At 61.2% G+C, this 20,522-nt stretch overlaps 6 protein-coding genes across 9 annotated transcripts; all 6 read left to right on the top strand.

The window, feature by feature from the left end:
• Nucleotides 1-293: 293 nt before the first annotated feature.
• ABB37_09076 (putative adaptor complex protein (AP) 3 delta subunit 1) lies at nucleotides 294-3,898 on the top strand (the record flags this gene model as incomplete). Of its 2 annotated transcripts, none has more annotated exons than XM_015808346.1 (1): nucleotides 294-3,898. In XM_015808346.1, exon 1 carries the CDS (start codon nucleotides 470-472, stop codon nucleotides 3,896-3,898), a length of 3,429 nt encoding a protein of 1,142 aa, XP_015653237.1. In that variant the 5' UTR covers nucleotides 294-469. The 2 variants fall into 2 exon arrangements, with proteins under 2 accessions (XP_015653237.1, XP_015653236.1); XM_015808345.1 differs by having other exon boundaries at nucleotides 307-3,898.
• A 683-nt stretch (nucleotides 3,899-4,581) lies between these two features.
• On the top strand, nucleotides 4,582-7,412 carry ABB37_09075 (putative Dual-specificity protein phosphatase; the record flags this gene model as incomplete). 2 transcript variants are annotated; one of them, XM_015808344.1, is made up of 1 exon in its annotated part: nucleotides 4,582-7,412. In XM_015808344.1, exon 1 carries the CDS (start codon nucleotides 5,883-5,885, stop codon nucleotides 7,410-7,412), a length of 1,530 nt encoding a protein of 509 aa, XP_015653235.1. In that variant the 5' UTR covers nucleotides 4,582-5,882. The 2 variants fall into 2 exon arrangements, with proteins under 2 accessions (XP_015653235.1, XP_015653234.1); XM_015808343.1 differs by having other exon boundaries at nucleotides 5,582-7,412.
• An 853-nt stretch (nucleotides 7,413-8,265) lies between these two features.
• On the top strand, nucleotides 8,266-10,696 carry ABB37_09074 (hypothetical protein; the record flags this gene model as incomplete). The annotated part of the gene is made up of 1 exon (XM_015808342.1): nucleotides 8,266-10,696. Exon 1 carries the CDS (start codon nucleotides 8,495-8,497, stop codon nucleotides 10,694-10,696), a length of 2,202 nt encoding a protein of 733 aa, XP_015653233.1. The 5' UTR covers nucleotides 8,266-8,494.
• A 489-nt stretch (nucleotides 10,697-11,185) lies between these two features.
• ABB37_09073 (putative mitochondrial hypothetical protein) lies at nucleotides 11,186-12,155 on the top strand (the record flags this gene model as incomplete). The annotated part of the gene is made up of 1 exon (XM_015808341.1): nucleotides 11,186-12,155. Exon 1 carries the CDS (start codon nucleotides 11,355-11,357, stop codon nucleotides 12,153-12,155), a length of 801 nt encoding a protein of 266 aa, XP_015653232.1. The 5' UTR covers nucleotides 11,186-11,354.
• Nucleotides 12,156-12,907: 752 nt separating this feature from the next.
• On the top strand, nucleotides 12,908-16,951 carry ABB37_09072 (hypothetical protein; the record flags this gene model as incomplete). Of its 2 annotated transcripts, none has more annotated exons than XM_015808340.1 (1): nucleotides 12,908-16,951. In XM_015808340.1, the coding sequence occupies exon 1, from the start codon at nucleotides 13,310-13,312 to the stop codon at nucleotides 16,949-16,951; it is 3,642 nt and encodes a 1,213-aa protein (XP_015653231.1). In that variant the 5' UTR covers nucleotides 12,908-13,309. The 2 variants fall into 2 exon arrangements, with proteins under 2 accessions (XP_015653231.1, XP_015653230.1); XM_015808339.1 differs by having other exon boundaries at nucleotides 12,912-16,951.
• A 1,097-nt stretch (nucleotides 16,952-18,048) lies between these two features.
• ABB37_09071 (hypothetical protein) lies at nucleotides 18,049-19,964 on the top strand (the record flags this gene model as incomplete). The annotated part of the gene is made up of 1 exon (XM_015808338.1): nucleotides 18,049-19,964. Exon 1 carries the CDS (start codon nucleotides 18,132-18,134, stop codon nucleotides 19,962-19,964), a length of 1,833 nt encoding a protein of 610 aa, XP_015653229.1. The 5' UTR covers nucleotides 18,049-18,131.
• Nucleotides 19,965-20,522: the final 558 nt, after the last annotated feature.

Here is a 20,522-nt window from a genome sequence, read left to right as displayed (position 1 = left end):
AGATCAGAAAGATGCAAATTTCGAGTTATGTACTGCTACGACCAGAGTAGCAGATCGCTCGGTCTGTTGTGAGGAGCGCGATGGTCCGTGCTGCTCCCCACCTTCACGTGATGGTGGAATATTTGTCGTGCTCTATCTCTTTTGCGTGACGTCTGTGTCGTCTCTATGAAACTGTCCTCATCTGTCCGTCATGACCTTTCTCTTTTCCTTCATTTCAATGTGTCTGCCACTCCGCGTACGCGTCGACCAACCCGTGCTCTCTCTCTCTCTCTCTGTGTGTGTGTGTGTGGCCAGCACTGCTCCACAGTTGCGCGAGGAAACTCAACCGTTGATAAGCGGTAGCTGCAAACGCACATTTGGGCATCAGAGGTGTGGCTGAGGTCCGCGCTTTGCGGCTTTACTGGATTGCTGTGTTTTGTTGTTTCCCTTTCTCATTTAGCCCTTTCACGCGCCTCGGCAGCGCTTCACAATGTCGCTCGCGGTCTTCTCGCAGAACTCCTTGGCGGCGGTGGTGCGCAACCTCCGCGGTGCGCCAGCGGGCACGGAGGAGGAGGCCATGGATAAGTACATCGCGGAGACGAAAAACGAAGTCAACGGCGCCGACCCCCGCGTGAAGATCGCGGCCATCCAGAAGGCGACGTACTTCCACATGTTGGGCTACAGCTCGCAGTACGCGAACTTCCGTGTCGTCGAGATGATGGCCAGTCCGGTGTTTCTGCACAAGCGCATCGCCTACCTCGCGGCGTCTCTCACCTTCACGGAGGACACCGACGTCATTCCACTCATGACCGCGTCGCTGAAGCGCGACCTTAGCAGCGGGAATCAATACGAGGTGGGCCTCGCGCTCTACTGCATCGCCTCCATCTGCACCGCCGACATGGCGCAGGATGTCGTGGCGGATGTGGTGAACCTGCTGAGCCACCCACGGTCGTACGTGCGCAAGAAGGCGACGCTCAGTTTGTATCGCATCTTCCTCAGCTACCCCGAGTCGCTCCGACTGACCTACGGCAAGTTGAAGGAGAAGCTGGAAGACAACAGTGAAAGGTCCGACACGGACCCCGCCGTACGCGGGGCCGTCGTGTGCGTCTTGTGCGAACTGGCGCGTCGCAACCCGGCCAACTTTTTAGGCCTCGCGGTCCCCTTCTACTCTTTTCTCTCGTCGGTGCACAGCAACTGGACTCTTATTAAGATTGTGAAGGTGTTTGGCTACTTTGCACCGCTCGAGCCACGACTCGGCAAGAAGCTCGTGGAGCCCATGACAAACCTGATCAACACGACGAGCGCCCAGTCTGTGCAGTACGAGTGCCTGCTAGCCGTCGCTAACGGCTTAAGTCGCGTCTCTTCGCTGACGACGCTGACGGTGGAGAAAATTCGGGGGTTTGTCGAGGACAGCGACCCAAATTTGAAGTTCCTTGGGCTGGAGGTGTTCTCACTGCTGCTGGCGGCGTCCGCAGAGAACCGCAAGTTGCTCGCCGATCAACGCGAAATAGTGCTGTCCTGCCTGGACGACCCTGACAGCACCATCCGCCTCAAAGCTCTGCGCGTGCTGCAGGGACTGACAACGCGCAAGACGGTCGTGTCGCACGTCAATCACATGCTGGACCGATGCGTGCGCACGCCGCCCGATGAGGCGTGGTCGAACGCCGTCATCTGCGCCATCACCGAAACAGCGCAGACGAACGACTACGAATGGATTCAAGACTTTGAGTGGTACTTGGGTGTGCTGCTGGACCTCTGCGTGGTGGAGCTGACGACTTACGCGCATGGTGCCTTCATGGAGCAGGAGCTCGTGTGCATCCTCTCGCGCGTGAACGGAGTGCGGAGGGCCGGGGTGGAGGAGATGGCGCCGCTGCTGCGCGATGTGCGGCTTCTCAGCTGTGACAGGGTGCACTCGACGCAGTGGCGTATTCTGTGTGCGGCCGCTTTCGTGTGTGGAGAGTACCCGCACTGGGTGCCGGACATCACGGAGACGTGCCGGTGTCTGTTGGACGAGTCCATGACGTTGATGCCGGCCGACGTGCAGCTTGCCTGCGTGGTGGCGGTGGGGAAGATGGCCGCCTACGTCTACCAACCCTGCGCGCGGCACCTCGAGTTGTGCAATGGCGAGGAGGACTGCCGCGGGGCGGACGAGGAGCCGCACCCGCCACCCTCTCTGGAGGAGCTGACGAGGCTCGTCTTACTCCCCGAGGACAAGGACGAAGACGGCGCACCGGGGAGCAGTCCGGCAGACTCACAAAAAGGAACCGCTATTGCGAACACGGCGGCGCAGCAGCAGCACCGGGGTCTGCGCCGCTTCTGCCACAGCACCTACCCGAGCGTGCTGGAGCGGGCGCACCTCGTCCACTATCAGATCGTCTCCCACGCGGAGATCGGGCCAAAGTTGTTTGAGGTGGTGCTGCTGCCCGTCGCGGCGGGGGCGCAGGACTCGATCGAGGTGCCAGCAGACGTCGACCTCGACGCCCCGTTCTGCGACAACGTCGCGGCGCTGATGGACCTCAGCGGCAGCGACGACGACGACGAGCAGCGCGACACCGCGCTGGACGTGGACGACTTCAACTACAACCTCGAGTACCGCATCGAGCAGCAGCGACGCACCGAGCAGGCGCGGAGAGAGGAGATGTCCGCCTACTACCTCCGCGACTCCGGCGATATGGCCGCGTCTGAAATGGACGACTTCGCTGCCACCGCCGGGTCTTCGCCGCTGTCGCGCTCCGCAAAGCAAATTGGACGGCACAATGACTCCTTCGCGACGGACTCGTCTAGCTCCCCCTCGCAGCAGCAGTTGCAGCAGCATTCCCGCACGAGGCGCCCGCAGAAGGTGCACAGCATTAACCGCCAGCTGTCGAAGCCGGCTAACTACCACGAAAAGAATCCGTCGAACGCCCGACGTTCACGCACGCCGGAGGAGGACGAGGCGACGCGGAAGCTGCGCGGCATCGACGTGACGCGGGCCCTCCGCGCAGACGAACGCCTGCCCCAAACGCTCTCGTACGCGCAGCTCCTGCAGCAGCAGCAACAGCGGGGCGGCGCACTTGGCTCTGCCCACTCTCGCGCGGAGCAGCTCGCAGCAGCACAGGCTGTGGAGGCGGCCGCGGTGACCCTTTACGACAAGTCACCGCTGCGGCTGCTCCTCACGCTGTCGAGCTGCAAGCTGCGCAGGGGCGGCATTCATCTTGGCTGCATCGCGGTGTGTACGAATAGAACGAGCAGCAGCGCCGTACGCGATGTGCAGATGACCGTGGCGCCCTCGGACGGTTTTGCGGAGGGCAGCGTCCTGCTGCGTGCGGTGGACGCCGGCAAGCACGGAGAGGCAGGAGCGACGGACAGCAAGGAGGGCGGCACGTCGCTGCGCATTGCCGAGAAGCTGAGGGGGACCGCAACGGTGGACGTGCCGCTGGAACTAGTCCTCGCCCCGCAGCTGCCGCCCTCGTTCACCGAAACGCCGGTCCTGTTCACCTTGTCCTGGACAGCCGAGCGAAAGCGGCAGGAGGCAGTCGTGTCACTCCCGCTTGAGTACCTGTACTTCACGAAGCCCGTCCCGCCGCTCGCGGTGCCCACCTCGTCCCAGTACCTGGAGGAGGTGGTGGGCAACGCGCTCGCCACGACGCCCATCGCGAGCGCCTTCGTGCCGTGCTCAAAGACAGCGATCGCGACGGGTGTGAGGGCCTGCATGTCACATCTGCGTCTTGTCGCCGTCGACGTTTTCAAGGACGCTGCGACCCTTTATGGGCTGCTGCACGGCCGTAAGTCGGAGCTGTCCTGCACACACGTGGCGGTGCTGCTGCAGGAACAGGTGGTGGAGAAGACAAAGGGGATGCTGATAACGGTGCGGTGCCACTACCCGGCGTTAAGTGAGGCTCTCATTCTCAAGATGGCTGAGATTATCGGGGCCAGCTAGCGAGGGATGAGGAGAACTTCGTTGTTCTCTTCTTTTGTGTTTCGTCTCATGTGCGCGCGTCGACGTGCTGATCTACGCAGACGTAGAAAGCGGAGGCTGCGGCCTTCCGAACAGTAAGGTTGCCGCTCTCCGCTGCCGAGCAGCACAGACGCCTTCTCTTCTCTTCTTCTCTGTTTTCGTTTCGCCTCCTGGTGTTTTAAATTCCCATGCGAATTGCCGAAGAGTTCGCAGTTAAGAAAGGAAAACTCACTGACGGCAGAATCGCAAAGGTTCAGGACAGCGCATTCTGTGGTGGCTCGACGAGCCCAGTTGTGCGTGTTTGCCAGTTCACGTGTCGACAACAGCTTTCCCCGGGTTGTGGATCCTTGGCTGCTGAAATACGAAAAACGCCTGTGGAGGATCCTTTCGATGCACATGGGTACTGCTGCAGTGTACCTGCGGTGCTTTGAATGCATGAGGAGCGATCTGCTTGTGTATGTCTTGTCTTCTTAACCACGAAAAGGACCACTTTTCATCCATGTCCTCTTCTCCCTCGTCTACCTCGTCTACCTCGTCTACCTCCCACCCCCCCCCCCCTCCCCCCGCTCCTCTCTACACACACACTCACCTGAAATGCTTCTCTGTCCCTTGGTGCGTGTCTCTCCATCAACATGAAATTTTTGTCTTCCGTCGTTTCCTTCGTAGAATCTGTTAACACCGCCATTGACGTGAGCGACGTGTCGAACACGTGAATACAGATTTGTACCCTTTCCCCCTCCTGCCTTATTGCTTCAACCCCACTGCTGCGTGCGTCGCCTTTTTCTTTCAGTTTTGTGAAGGGCTCACACGCTCTTCGTCGTATACGAGGACGATAAAGAGAAAAGAAGAAAAAGCTTGTGTATTCCAACACATCACTGGAAGAGTCGGGAACACACGCACACACACACTACCATTACTCGCTTGCTGCCAGAAGTTTATCTTGTGTCAGCGGCACTTTTGTTTCTTCTCTTCTTCAATTCTTCTGTTACTGTTATTGTTTATTTCGCCTCTAGCGGAGTCACATTCCTTCCTCCGTCAGACATCGTGTCTTCCTCTTCTCTATCTTTTGAAACTGTATTCACTGAAAGGAACTGGCACACCTTCCTCATTTTTCTTCCGACTTCTCCCCTCCCCTGCTCGTTTTACGCTCGCATTTGCTGTGTACCTTCGCTTCGACACTTTCCCTCTAAGTGTTGTCTCTTGCGATCGGTCAAGCAGCGTGACGGGCAATCCGATTTTGGCAAACGTGCCCACAGTGAGGACGTTTTGCAGTGGGTCTGGAGACGCGCGGCTCGCAACTGGCAACGTGTCGTTGAGAAGGACAAACACGCGCCGGCTTCTTCCCACGCGAATCGTTAAAAGAGAAGCTCGAAATCGTGAGGTGTGGCCACCAAGTGGTTCTCTTTTAACTCTCAGGTAAAGGTAGTCGGGAGAGTGTACCCGACGGGGTGCGTTGGCACGCGGTGCCCGGGGTCGCCTTTTTCGACAGACTCTTTTTTCTTTTCTTGTTTCGCTTTCGTCGGTTTCCCTCTCCGCTTTTTCCTGAAAAAGCAAACACCAAATCGCCGTCCCGCTGCCTCCGTTGTCTCGTCGGTGGTGCCGCGCGACTGCGCATTTTCCCCCTTCTTTTCTCCTCCTATTTTGTACTTTCTTGCGGTGAATCCAGCCGCGGTTTTTCTTCCTTCTTTTTCTCTCACTGCTGAGCAGCAAAGCTCTGTCAGTACGGCACAGTTGTCGTCGTTGCTCGCTGCGTGTCCTCGCTCTTCTGTTTCCTTTCTACCTTTTTACGCACACAGATTCGCGGTGTGGAGTACTCCGCTCCTCACACGCGTAGGTGACGGTTGTTTTACGGCTCTGCAGCCCTGCTTCAGTCACGTACCCACGCATGCATACACACCCGCGAACAACTGGTTTCCCGTTTAAAAACATCTTTGCCGAAAACTAGGTGCAGGTAGTGTCATCCACGATGATGCGACGTACCAACACAAACAGTAGCACCGGCGTGAGAAGCTCGCCTTCCGGGTCGACACGCTCAACCCCCCGGCTGCGGGCGAGCTCATCGCAGAACGCGTTTCCCGTCGCCGCCGTGAATCTGTCAGCAGTCGCTGCCACCCGACCAGGCGTTGCACCGCCTTCTCCGTCGCTCCCCAACGCACATGAGAATAGCGTAGGCACCCCGCTGACGGAGGCAAAGAAGAAGAAGAAAGAGAAGAAGGAGCTGAAGGAAAAGAAAGGCCGCCCGCAAAACGCACTGTTTTCGCTGGCAAGCACCTTTAATGGCGGCGAACCGGTGAGGGCGAACGTGGTGGATCTGCACAGCCTAGACCCCACCGCACCGCAGCTGATCTCCAAGCGCGGCAACGGAGCGGCGGCGGAGGACGTGCCCGCTACGCAGATTCTTAGTTTTCTCTACCTGGGCAGCGTAAAGGATGCGCAGGACCCCGACCTCCTCGCCAAACACGGCATCCGCTACATCATCAACGTGTCACAGGAGGAGTATTGGTCGGTGGACAAGCGGCTGCAGGTCTTCACCTTCAAGGTCGACGACACCGCCACGGCGGACATCGCCAGTCTCTTCGAGCCTACTCGCAGCCTCATCAACAACGTACGCGAGCGGCACTACCGCAGCGTGGCCGCCGGCAAGACCTCGCACCCGGCGGTGTTGGTGCACTGCCAAAAGGGCCGCAGTCGCTCCGCCACGATTGTGCTGGCGTATTTAATCTACACCAATGGCTGGTCCGTAGCGGAGGCGATGAAGTACGTGGCGACGCGGCGGCCCTGCGTGGAACCGAACATTGGCTTCATGGAGGAGCTGCGCAAGCTGCAGGGGAGCCTGCCCTCTGAGGAGCGCACGAAGCGGTACAGCGAGCTGTGCTGGTTTATGCGCAACTTAGACGCCCTGACGTCGGAGGCTCAGGTGCAGGAGATGTTTGAGCTGCGCGTCGGTTTCGTGCGGGATGTGGTGATGCTGACGGCCCCGGCCAGCGGTTCCAGTGACGCGCAGCGCGGCACGATCAGCGATCAAGAACGCAGCGGAGCAGCGAGTCCCTCCCCCAGCACGACGGACAACCTTGATGAGAGGGACAGCCCAACGAAGACGGCACCGCTCGCCGTGGGCGATGCAGATCCGGCTGAGACGCACGAGTCGGCGCACATAACATCCCCCATTGCCGCAGCCGGCACCCCCGCCCCCACCCGTCAACGTGTCGCCCTGTGCTTCGTCTTCCTCGCTTGCCGCGAGGATATCCTGCGCGGTATCAAACAAGGGCAGATGCGCGACATTCTTGAGCGCCTGCGTCCGGCGCCAGGGAAGTATATCAAGTACGCGACGGGTCCGAAGCTGCGGAAACTCATGACGGAGCACCAGTCGATGTCTTCGAGTTTTGCGCAGGACATGTCACAGTTTAACGGCCCGTTGCAACACGATGAGGACGCAACCGGCGACGTTCGCATTAGTAACGACGCCGATCCTGCAAACCAGGTGAAGCAAGTGTAGGTCGGCGACACATCAACGTCTTCAATCAACTCAACACGCTTGAAGAAGGGATGAAGGTGGTTGTGCCTTCACAAGCTTCGGCATTTCGATCATTTATTTATTTCTTTGGTCTTGTTTCTTTGTGTAGAAAAACTGCCCTGCTCTGATTGCCTCCCCCCTTTACGCAAACACCGGTTTCCCTTCTATGGAGCTCTCCTCTACTCTGCTTGTCAATGAAGTGCGCACGACGCTTCATTAAAAGACCTTTTTTTTCCCTTTTCTTTGATACGTGGATCTGCAGGCGATCCGGTGCGTTGTCTGTCACCTAGAGGCGTGTACATGTATGTATATTCCCCGTGTGTGTGCATGTGTCTGCGTGCTCTCTGTAAGTGAGCACACACACACAGGAAATCTGCTATTCACTCTCGCAACAACGTTTTTTCATCTACGACTCTTTTCATTTCACTCTCAGTGGTCTAGACTACTTCTTGTTTTCTTCGTCCTTTGTTTCTGTTGGTTTTAGCTCCCGCCCCACAACGGCAAATGGGACTCGTTCATCATGCAAAGTGAATACAAGGGCAGGGCAGTAGCGCCCCTGCGTTGCTGCGACACGCCTTCAGCGGAGGAAGATATGTGGGTGCGGCGATGAGGCGTTGTTGTCTCTTTCTCTGCCCCGCAGTCCGCGTCGCACGCCCGCCCCGCGGTTGCTGGATAAGGAGCAACGAAGGAAGACAGGCTTATCTTGATCTACGGTGTAATGAGTGTGAAAGTACTTCATCACTCTCTCAATGAGCGCTGTTCTCGGTTTCTTTCCTTTTCCTATTTCCCTCTTTGCGCCGTCTCCTGTCTCCCTCCTGTCCTTTCACGTTATGAAGCTTACATTCCGTTTTTAGAGGCGCGTCACTCACGAGAATTCCTTTCACTGTGAGTACTCCCCCCCCCCCTCTTCCCCCGTTTTTTGTTGGCAGCTGAGACGAGTGTGTAGTCAACTAGAAGCTTCCCTTCTCACACAACGATCATTGTCGTGATAACATCAGCTCGTAGAGCCATTCACTCCCCTCACCCCCCCCCCCTCTTGTTTTCACGCGTCCTGCGCTGTGCCGATGGCGTCTCCGCAGTACTCGACGCCGTATTCCCAGTTGAGCTACCCCTCCTACACGCCCCTCTCCGTCGTGCCGGTGAAGACGGATGGATCCTCAACGTGGAGCGGCAACGGCAATCCACGCAGGACATCCAACACCAGCGATGCCGATCTCCGGCTTCTACGGGCTGCGGTGATGTACGACGTCGCACGGCAAAAAGGAGCTGCCGCCGCCTCCCCGCCAGCGCTTGCAGGGGGCGTCCACTGCGCAACGGGTGCGAGGTGGCCGACACCCGACACCGCACTCGCGCAGCGCCGCCCAGCCGGTGTCTCCGTCTTCTCTGCGGCGTCCACCCGCACCAACGCCCCGCTGTACGCGCCGCAGCCGTCCCAGCACCAGCACCACCATCCGCCAACCTCCACCATTCGATACAGCGACATTGAGCGGGTGCGGAGACTGCCCAATGCCGCTTCCTTACCAGGAGCTACACGAGCCACAACGGCAACTGCAGCGGTGGTGGATGGCACCGCGGTGGAGGTGCAGTCGGACGTCGTCTGCGCAGCGGAGGCCGCCCCCTACCTCTGTGCATTCCAAGAGGAGTGCCAGTCCCTCTTGGCGTTATTGGGCGCGCCGCCGCCGAAGAGACCAGCGCTGCCACCACCACCAGTGCCGGCAACTGCTGCAGCCCCGATCACAGCCGCGCCTCCCTCACCGCCGTCGACGTGCTCGTCCTCCTCTTCTCTTCCGCCGTCCCTCTCTCCGGTAGCTGCCGCCCCGCTGGAGACGACGAGCACCGCCGCCAGCGCCGTCCCCGCCTCACCGCCCACCCCGACGACGTACGCACAGCTCTTGCGGGAGATGGACCAACTCGCCTCCCTCCTTCAGCAGGAGGACAACACCAACTCCGATGCGGCGCCGCTCTCGCAGTCCTCCACGCCGACCACCACCTCACCTGCGAGGCCCGTTGATGCCGGCAAGGTAACACCCGAAAAGCAGGCCCGTCCTCCTCACCCGTCTTCTGGTCAGGCGGTGCGTCGCCGCGGGCCGCCTTCGGGAGCGGCATCTCGCCTCGCCCCCAGCGCCGCAGAGCTCGTCGCCCATCCGCCAAGCCCCTTCTGGGCCGCCCAGCTGCTGAGGTGGGTGACGTTCCTCATCGAGAAGAAGCAAGGCGTGCTGCGGCTTATCACCGCATTTGAGGCCACCCGGACCCCGTCGCGCCGCCACGCCGGGTGTGCTGAAGAAGCGTCGTCCGGCGAGTCCGCCGCCGTGAAGGTAGCTGACGGGCTACTGCGGCTGCTGCGCTCGCTGAACCCCACCACGAGCGACGTGGAGGCGTGGACGTCGGGGCAGCAGCGGCACATGTGCACGCGCGTTGCCAACTTACTGGCGGAGCTGACGTCATCCGAGGAAGCCGTCGTGGCCGCTTTGCTAAACGACGCTGCCGCCGGTGCCACCATGGAGCGTGAGGGCGTCTCGAAGCTCAATGACGCACACAGTAGGGAGCAGCCCTCGTCTGTTCGGCCCACACCGCCGACCCCTGTCGTGCGTCTTCCACCGGCGTACCGCAAAGACATGCTGGAGACGCTCGCGCTGCTGGAGAAGCTGTCACAAGAGAACAAGGCGCTGAAGCTGCAGTTGATGGATGCACAGGCTGAGCTGACGAAGCTTCGTGTCGAGGCGAGGGGCGAGCGGGAGGCGAAGAATGAGGTCGCAACGCACTTTGACCGCGTGGCGGCGCAGAACGCCGACCTCATCTCGCGCCTGCGTGACGCGGAGGCAAAGCTGCAGGAGGCGGCGGCAGAGACGAAGCCCAACCCGCAGGAGGACGCCCTGCGCAGCCAATTAGATAGGCAGACATCCAACCTGCGTGATGTGCGGCGTGAGTTAGACGACACAAAGGAGGAGAGCGACACGCTTCGCCGCACAGTGCTGCAGCTGCGTGACGCCCTGATGCGCCATCGCGCTGTCATTGACCTGCTGTCTCGGCACCGCCGTGAGCGCCAGCCCGACGGGTCCACTACGGGGCCCTCCAGTGGCGGGAGGGCACGACGGCTGCCGGACAGTCCGCCGATGCAACTAATCGAGGACATCCTCTCTGGTGTCCGCGACGCTCCTTCATCCACGTTGTCCTCCATCACAGGCTCTGGAGAGGAGGAGGAGGCGGAGGAAGAGGCGACATACGACGTGAGCAACGAGGCTTCCAAGGAGGCCTACCGTGCGTAAAGGAGGTGCGCGGAGGACGCAGAACAAAAGAAGCTCTTCTGTCCTTTGGTGGTGCTGCTCCACTCTTCATTCTGTAACATTTTCTATTATTCCTTCTTTTTTTTTTCTTAGATATAAATGCATTTTTTTTTTCAGTAGATCAGATCGGGTGACGCTGGACCACCCGCCATGAAGCACGGACCCCGATGCGACGATTTTCAAGCCGTGAAGCAGGCGCCGATCTACGCCCCGATGGGAGGGGCTGATGCTGTACGTTGTCCTTCCTTTCACCTGTGCGAGGCTCTCCACATCAGCATAACATAGGCATTCATCGCCGTCTCAGTCCGCATTGAAGAGGTGGCGCGTATTAGACTCCCTTTCACACACAGACGCATGTTTCATTCTTTTTTGTTTGCTGAATGGGCATCGCTTTCTGCTCTCGCTGCCTCTCTCCCCCTCCGGTTCTCTCCACTCGCTGTTATCATCACGATCGCCAACCTCCACTTTTCAGCTCGGAAGCGTTGCGTAGTAATAATTGTTGCCGCCGCCGTGTATCGCCACACTGAGCGGGCGCTGGCTGTGCTTGAGATCGAAAGGAAGCTCTCACAAAGCTCCCAGTACCACTATTAGGCTCTTTACAACTCTTTTTTTTTTCTTCTTCTGTTCTTGCAGCAGCGTCATGCTTCGCCTGACCTCCTCCACGCTGGCGCGCAGCTTTCGCGCCAACCTCAAGTACCCCTCGCTGGTCTCCTACAACAAGCTGCCGTGGGAGGTGATCAACCACGAAACAACGCAGCTGCATCTCCATCTCGCCCCCAACTACGAGCAGCTGCTGTCACTGGCGGCCGTCACGAGCGTACCCCACCTTACCGTCCCGTCGCACCTCCACGTGCCAGAGGCAGAGCAACTGCGCGTGCTGCCAGGAATGCTGTACCTGATCGGCGGCGAGGCGGGCCGACATGCACCACCGGGCTTCACATCCTACGTCGTGGCAGACCCGTCGGCACTGCAGTACTACGGCCGTCTTCACCACACCATCGCCCCGATACAGCGAGTAGAGATGTGCACGTCTGCGGATTTGCGTCTGTTGTGTCTGGCCCTGCACTTCGAGGGCGTGCTGGCGAACACGACCGAGACGTCGTCGCTGCAGCAGGCCAGCAGCGCCTCGCAAGACGGCGCCTTCTCGCTGTTTTATTACTTCCGTCCGAACAGGCCTGCAAATGAGCTGACGCGGCCGTTTGAGAAGTTTTATCAGCACCGCCCGTCGCTGGCCTCTTTCGCCGGGCTCGGCTCCGAGAAGGCATCGGGGTGGAGTCCGGTGCTGCAGGTGCCGAAGCGGGCGGGCGCGAAGGCCGCGCTGACGCCCGCGGAGCCGTACCGCCCACCGCAAAATTATTTGATGGGTCTTGCGGAGCGCCTAGCGGTGCGGCCGGGCAGCGCGTTTGGCCGCCGCTCCCTGATGTGGGGCACGTGGTTTTAGGTTTTGGCCTTCATCGACGCGCGTGGGGTGTTACTATTTTTTGCTGTTGCTGTGGTTTCCTTTGTGGCGTCCACGTGACGCGCATGTGTGTTTTGCCGGCAGGCCAATGAAGGACAGATGCGCAGGTGTTGAGATCTCTTTGCCGAATTGTGGCAGAGCATCTGCAGAGTTGAGGACGCGCATGAGAGCCCGTAGGTGCGTGCGTGTATGCAATGGTGGCGTTGGACGCCGAAGGAGAAGGCTGTCTCATGGTGGTCTCCACACGTCGTCTGCGGCGCCGTCGATTCACAGCGTTTCTTCTTTTCCACAAATTACTGTTATTTCTTGTACGGTCTTCGTTGTGCTTCGTACAATCAAAGCCGCTACAACGCCTTGACGGAGCAGGAGCAATGATGGATCGCTTCCGCGGTCGTTGACGCGCGCAGTCCACCTTGCGCATCACAAGATGGGCGCCGGCTTGTAAGAAGAGGCGAAGAAGAAAAAAATAGAAAATGCACGTGCCCGATTCAATAGCTCCAGCTGCCCTGGACACCTCACAATGCTCTGATGGCGTTTGGCCGGCGGGACGCCTTCATCGTCGTCTCCTCCAGCGGTTTCAGCAATGGACTCTCCAAGAGTAATCCTCGCTGCATTCTTTTCTGGTGGTGTTGATCTCACTTCTCCTCCTGCCTTGCGCGCTCTTTTTCTGTTGACGTCTCGGCACACGTTTGACGTTTGCACTCTCCTCCCGTGCTGCCCTGTTGATTTCTTTAGAAAGTCGGTGCGCACAGCTTTGTGAAGGTGTTATACTCTTCTTGAATTCGACGCGGCTGCAGCTTGCGCGCCAACACACCCAAACCGGCGGCAAAATCACTGCCTTCCTTGCATTCGTTCTACATATATACATTTACGCACCAACACCGTTGTGCACTTATATATACATTTCTTTTAGAGCACTTCCTCTTCGCCTTAGAGTTCACCACCACGTTTCACATCTTCTTCTTCGATGCGTAGCCTGTTCTCGTGCCACGCAGTCCAGTTAGACGTGTAACCACCGCATTGTTTTGCCTTCTTCGCAAACGGGACAAAGGGAAACCTGCGAGTTTTCCTCTTCGCTTTTTTCTCCCCTCCCTCCCTCCCTCTCTCCTCTTTCAGCTCCCCCATTGCCGCCCACCATGTTGTCCATGTTTAAAGGCAAGAAGGGCTTCTCGGTGCTCTTCCAAAGCGCAGAGAAGGACACGGCAGCGCCACTGCTGTCGGCAGACACCGCCGCTGGTGCACGTCGCTCTGGCCGCGTCTCTGGCACCGTGGGCCGCAGCACGGGAGGCTCCGGCGTCGCGCAGCTGCAGTGCCAGCGCTGCTCCAAGCGTTTCTCCGCGTTAGAGGAGGACTCGAACGAAGCGCAATCGTGCTGCCGCCGTTGCGGGTACCCGACGTGTCCGCAGTGTCGCGAGGCCATCGCCGGCACCCCGCCGTGGGTGTGCTGCGTGTGCGATGGACCGAAGTCGTTTATGTGGCTGCTGGAGAGGACGAAGATGGGACCTCGCCTTGTGTCGAAGATTGTGGAGTTCTGCGACCCACGCGGGCAGCGGCTGATGCGGTCGATGTTCCGCTTTACGCTCCAGCAGTACCGCGCAGTGTCGTCGCCGCGGCCATCGCTGACGATCGGCGCAGGCGGACGCCCCAGCGGCAGTCGCGCCGGCAGCGGTGGTGTCTTGAGCCCCTTCCGCCCTGCCAACTCGCCGACGCCGCCTGCTGCTGCTGCTGCCGTTTCCAAGTCGCGGACGGCGCTGCGTGCGTCCGGTGAGCGCGGGGCCAGCAGCACGGGTCTCTGTGCGCTCTCGGCGAGCCATGGAAACGCGGCCCACCAGTCGCCCTACTCGCACCCGAAGCACGCCTCCCTCCTGCGGCCAGCAGATCGTTTGCACACCGTGGACGGGAGCGCAGCGACAGGGGGGAAAGAGAACTCCCTGCTGATGTCGGGCGATGCTGTGCAGGTGAGCGAGTCGCCGCAGCGGCCGCGCGGATCGGAGGTGCTGCGCCGCGACGACGCCGTCGGTGTGGTCGAGTACTCGCCTGCGCCGAACAGAGAAGTAGGAAGCGACTCTGCGGAGAGCAGCGCGGACGATGTCAGTGTTTTGGCGCACACGCAGCCGCCACCGCAGCAGCAGCCCGTTTCGCGTGCGGAGGACCGCTGCACCGCCGTGCAGGATATCTACCGCGTCAGCGACGCGAACGTCACGCCACGCAGCACGTTAACGACGCGGCCTACAACGGAGGAGGTGAGTGCGTCCCCCCACGTGCGACCGAGCGGGCATGCCGCCTTCCAGCGAGAGGTGCTGCATCAGCCGCCACCCAACCACCACCGCAGTACCAACAACGTCAATGTTGACAGCGACCTTCACGCGTCGGTGGCGGCCGAGACGGAGGCGGTCTCCCTGACCAGCGGCGCCACGGCGACGTCCGTCACTCCTACCGGGCAGCCCTGCAGCTCCGGCCGCAGCTTCAGCCCCGCCTCGAGCCGCTCCAGCCGCAGCGAGAGCCCCGCACCGCGCTTCCCAACTTTTGCCCAATTTCTGGACGATCGGGCGGCCGTCGGGACGGGCCAGACGCACCTCCCACGCGAGTCGGACGTCCTCGTGACCGTCTCCCCAGACTCCTCCGCGGGGGGCGAGGAGGCGAGGGACTCGAGCGTGATGGAGCTGGGCGGCGCCCGCAACAGCCGTCCCACGCTCAAGAGCAGCAACCACAACGACAAGGGCAGCCTCCGCACTCCACGTGGAACGCAGCCGTGCACGCCGCTGTCGGCCGCTGGATCGTCCAGCCGTCGTACCGAGCGTCGCACCAGCGGCCTCAGCGGCGACTTCACCCCCACCCGCGCCCTCGACCTGTCCGACGCGCGTGCTACCGTGCGCCGCGGCAGCAGCAGCCGCCGGCGAAACACCGGTGGGAGTCTGGCGGAGATGCCGGCGCCGCACCTGTACCGCGGCAGCGGCCGGCGCAGCGGGCAGGTGGGCGACTCGCCCTTCATGTACGAACTCCCTAGTCTGTTCAGCAGCGGCGGTGGCGGTGGTGACGGCGGGGTGGCCGCGGCGCGTGGGCCGATGCGGCGGCAGCACGCCCCCTTGGTCACCCGCACAGCCGGCCGCCCCCTCGGCGGCGTGGGCCCCGTGCACGATGCCCGCGTCCGTTTGGCTCGACTGAACTCGCGCACCGTCACGCCGCTGCAGCGCGTCCCGTCTGGAGCCCGCTCGCTGGCCCGCATGAATTCATCGACGGCGCCATTCGCACGGAAGAACTCCGCCACGACGCGGGGGGTGGGCTTTGGTCGGCTAAACAGCGGTACGGCGCAGCTCACCCGCACCCCGTCCTCGCGCACGCGGCTCGTTGGGGTCCCGCTCAGCCCGGATGGACGCGGGCTTCCACGCACGGAGACGACGAAGCTGGTCCGCACCGCCTCTGCCTTGTGCGGTCTTCCCCAGCCGCGTGCGGCGGCTCCCGCGGCGGGTACGGCGATGGAGCGCACGCACTCGCGCTATGGTCTGGCGGTGAAGGCCTCCCCGCTGAAGCGCACCGCATCGCACACCGAACTCGGCGGCCAGCTGCCGTTTTGTCGCGTTAACTCCGCCGCGGCTTTCGCGCGCTCGGCGACGGCGACGGCCGCCTTCACCCGCACGAACTCCGCTGCCGTCTTTGGCAGAGGCGCAATGGCGGCCGTCGCTGCATCGTCTTCCTCGGCGAAGCACGGGGCGGTGCAACAGCACCCGCACAGCGCTGTCGCCGGCGCCTTTGCACGCACCGCCACCGGCACCTACCTTTATGGCGGCAAAGGAAGGTATCCGGCTACTACGCGGATCACGCCGGCCGGTCTCGCCCATCATCCGGCCGCTGCATCGACGGGGCCCAACGTGTGGCGTCAAGACGCGCGTCCTCTCTCCTCGGCGCGGAAGAATGCGCCGGTGAGTCGTGCTGGCGCCGCCTCTCCGTTGCACCGCACCAACACAGCCACGCGCAACCCCGCCCCCGTCAACGGCGGTGCCGGTGCTGCTGCGCGTGGTCCTCGGCGCCTCTCAACGGGCTACACACGCGCCGCCACGAACCCCCGTCCCTTCGAGCGACTGCCGAGCCACCCACTGCGGCAGCCGACGTCGCAGCAGCAGCAGCCGCAGCAGCGGTCAGCGGGTGGCGTGCGGACGACGGTCGACCCGGCCCCGGCCCTCGTCGGCGTAGCGCGCCGTACGCCATCCGCGATGTCGCGCACCGACTCTGCCGTGGCGGCGGCAGCACCCACAGCCGCGACGCCTCGCACGCCTCGGCCGTATATCATCGCGAGTGTGTCCACAGCGGCCACTCCAGCAGCGGCAGCAACACACGGCGTCAACGGCGGTGTGCGCAGCGGCGGCGGTGTCCGACCGGTGCTGTCGTCCTCTAGTGTGAGCAGCCCGAAGCAGCGCAACTCGCGGACGAGAGGCAGCGGCAGCGGCAGCGGCGGTGCGACGCGCACGAGCGGTGATGGCGGGGTGCTCAGCTCCGTGTCCAGCACACCCGTGGTGAAGGCGCCAAGTGGAATGGCGCTCGCCGGCCGCTCTAGTGCCCCGCGTCGTCGCCCCGGCACCGCCAGCGGGGCAGGTACCCCGACAACCACCGCGGCTGAGGGTGCTTGTGGAGTGAAGGGGAAAGCCTTTGTGCGCTTAAACACTGGCACCCGAAGTGGCACGGCAACGGCTGGGAAGGCATCGCGGGAGGCGCGAACGCTGCCCGGCCCCGCGCACGCTGCGGGCGGTTTTACTCGCCTCAACAGCCGCTCTGCCATCTGAGCTGCGTGTGATCTGTCGTTCTGTTTTGATGTGGCGAACATGAGCTTCCTGCGTTAGTTGAAGTGGGCAAGTCAGCAAACGAGATCGATAGTGGAAGAAGAATAAGAGCGCTCCTCTTTGATGAGCCCAGTGTGCCTTTTGTTTCTCTCCCTCCCCTTCCCCGGTCGCGCTGGAGAGTCAAGCGCGACGCCGGCCGCAGCGCGACCGCACACAATGCGGCGCGTAGGCGTCGATGAAACGACGTCTCCTCCTTTTCTCTTCCTTTGACTATTGTGTGGGAGCGCGGCAAATAGAGCTCCTGGCCGTTTTTCTGTTTCCTTTGTATCGCTCGTTGGTGTTTTCCCCCTTTGAAAGAATATATATACATATATTTGCTCGCTTGATTGATGAGGCGTTCTGTGTAGTGTTGTTGTTCCCTGTGCGTTTGTGTCTCTTCACTCAAACCTGCCATTAGAGTTGTTCCTCCTCCCCCCCCCCCTCCCCCTCTCTGCAACGTAATGGTGGGATGATTTTTGGTGGCGCCGGCGTGCTGCTCGACTTTGCCGTTGCTTTGACGTATCAAATGTATGCTGCTTGCACGGCAGCCTGTGCGCGTGTGTTTCTGTTCCTTCTCTGGGTGATGTACGCGTTTGTGCCGTTATACATGCTTTCCATCCTTCTTCTTTTTTATAACTTGTTATATCTTTCTTCTGTACATGCAATCACTAGATTATTACTCTTTAGAGGGAAAAAGCGAAAAAAGGAGAACTGAACGAAGGAGAGAGGGGGGTTGCAGGGAATGAGTCTTCCGGATTCCAGCCTGTTCAACTCACCGCGGCGCGCGCTGCGTACCGCTTCAACGGGGGCTACACGAGCGGAAGCTGAACTGCACAACGCGCTGTTTTCTTGCTGTATGTGTGTCGTTTCGCGTCGCCTCACAAAAATGTTTTGTGTTGTGGATTTCTCTTCCAGTTAGACTGATTGTGCCGGAAGTGTCTTTCGCCGGCCACGCACGCAAGGTTGTGCTTACAGAATGCATCATCTACCCTTTCTTTTTCCTTTATTTCCCTGCCTCACGTGTTCACCCTCCGCACCGGTTCGCATTACCTCTACGGATAGATCGGTGCATGCTCACACAGGCGTCCACACCGACGCCTCTCTCCCTCCCTTGTGTTTTCTTTTCTTACCTTACAATTGAGTCATGCTCGGCTGCGCGGTGTCCGACCTCGGCGTTGTGCTGAGCGTGCGCATTGACGGCCACGTCAGCGATGCGGCGCTGCTGCGCGGCGTCTCCGTTGACCGCACCGCGATGGAGGCGTACGAGTCCAAGCCGGAGGTGAAGCCGTCTGACGCGATGGGCGGCGCAAAGCTGGATGACGCAGCAGCAGCGGCCGCCGCCACCGCCGGCATCAACGGCGCCTCGATCTCGGCGGTGCTGCTGCCGTCACCGAACAGCGAGGACGAGGCGATGGGCCTTTCGTCGTTCTACGCGTGCACCCCCGCTGACGTCCGCGTGCGGCAGCGCGTCTTCCACTACTTGAATATTCTGCCCTTTGGCCTGCAGCGCGCCTCGGACATCTTCAGCGTTGTCGGCCGGCACACAAACGTAGGGCTGGTGATCGGCGTGACGGACGACAACCAGTACCGGGTAATGCCGTACCCGAATGAGAAGCCGCTGCAGCTCGAGCGGGTGCGCACGGCACCGCAGCTGTCGCACCGCCGTGACACCCCCGTCACCGCCGAGGTGGACCCGGCGTGCCTGCAGCGCATCCACCGCGAGTCGCACGGCCACCGCGCGCATCAGAACATGACGCGCTTTTTTCGCCGCACCGGCGCCCGCTTCGGTGCGGCGGTGCGGGAGTCGAGCTTAATCAGCGCCGACACCACCACCGTCTTTGCGTCCGTGCTCGGGTCGGCGTCCTCGCCTTCGTCGCGGCTGCTGCCGACTGTGATGATGAACGTTGCCGGGACAACCGCCAGCGGCGTCGGGCCCTCGCTGCGTGCCCCTCGTCGTTCGAATCGAGTGGCGCCGATCCGTCTTGCGCCGTCGACGGCCACCACGCCCCTTGCCTCGCCGCCGGTGTACACACCAACATCGTTCCGCGGCAGCGTGGCCATCCAGCCCCGATCCTCTGCGGCGGAGCACGTGACGAGCGTGTTGTCCGCCGCCGCAAGTGCCGCGTCGATGTCGCGACAGAAGCGGGCGTCGTGCGACGAGGGCTCTGCGGGTGCCAGCGGCGCGACGGTGTCCGGCACCGGAAAGCAGGAGGACCTCCCCGAGGTGCTCTACCTCCTGCGTGATCTGCAACTTCCACCGCCGCTGGCGCTGCACGGGCCGGTTCCACCGCACCGCGTCGGCACCCGCGTCGTCGCCCGTCGCTTCGGCTGCGCAGACGTGCTGCACATGGGGATCGTGCTGGCAGCGGACTACGACGTTTCCTACACCATCCGCTACGACTGCGACGGCGAGGTGGACGTGGGCGTGCTGCACTGCGACATCCACGCGCTCGACGACGTCGAGGACGACGGCAACGCCGGCCGCGGACGGCGGCAGACACGCGAGCGCATCGCGGAGCCGTGCCGCGTGCGGGACCGCGTCGTCGTCGACGTCGCACAGCGGGCGCGCCGGGCAGTGGTGATGGCGGCGGCGGGCAGCGGTCGCTACCACCTCGCCCTCGTCGCTGCCCCCGTCCCGCTGATTGAGGTGGAGTCACGGCAGATTCAGTCGGTAGAGCCGATCCTCTTCGGGGCCATCTTCGCCCAGCCGCGGTACCTCGCGCTGTTCCGCCGCCTCGACAGCACCGGCAGCGGTCGGGTGAGCTGGAAGGACGTGCGGCACTTCGTGTTGTCCTCCGAGGGCTTTGGGCAGCCGCTATCCTTTCAGCGGTTGGGTGAGCTGCAGCGAGACATGCGCATCCGCAAGCACACAGTGGAGCCGCAGCTGCTCTCGAAGGTGCCGGTGCAGGAGGAGGAGCAGCAGCTGTCGTTCCGCGACTTTGAGTACGTGCTGATGCGAGTGGAGAATCTTTTGTGATGGCGTGTCGACCGCCACCGCGAGGGAGTTAAGATCGTGCGTGCGTGTGTGTTGGTGCCTGCTTTTCTTTTCATTGACGTAAATTGTGAACCACCCTTCTTCGTCTCCTCTCTCCGGTATAAATATGTATGTATATGAATGAATGCTCTTTTTGTAACTTTGTGGAACCGACTCTTCTCCATCATTCATTTTGTTTGTTTTTGCCATAGCTGGTGTGTGCTGGTGTGCGTCAACGCGCTGCATTCTCTTCCACCTGTGTCTGCCGCGTCACGTCGTGCGAAGTTCGGCTTCTATGGAAGCCCACGGACCCTGCAGGCACCCCTCCGCCCGCCAAAAGAAAAAAAGAACGCTTAAAAGAGGAAAGTCCCTCCTCGCGCCTTCCCATGTTTGTGTATGAAGCGTTGAACTGCCTTGTGGGACAAAGGAGCGGAAGAGGCAAAGGGACGCGCCTTCCATTCGCTCCCTCTGACCCCTCCAAAGGGGGAGCACACACCATCACCCTCCGATGCTCCTCGACCGTGTGTGTCACTCGTCTGGAAGACACCATTTCATCTCCCG

The sequence above is a fragment of the Leptomonas pyrrhocoris genome, assembly GCF_001293395.1.
Source record: "Leptomonas pyrrhocoris isolate H10 chromosome Unknown, whole genome shotgun sequence".
Lineage (NCBI taxonomy): Eukaryota > Euglenozoa > Kinetoplastea > Trypanosomatida > Trypanosomatidae > Leptomonas > Leptomonas pyrrhocoris.
Note: the sequence above shows the minus strand (reverse complement) of the source record. Positions and strands in the feature narration are given on the sequence as shown.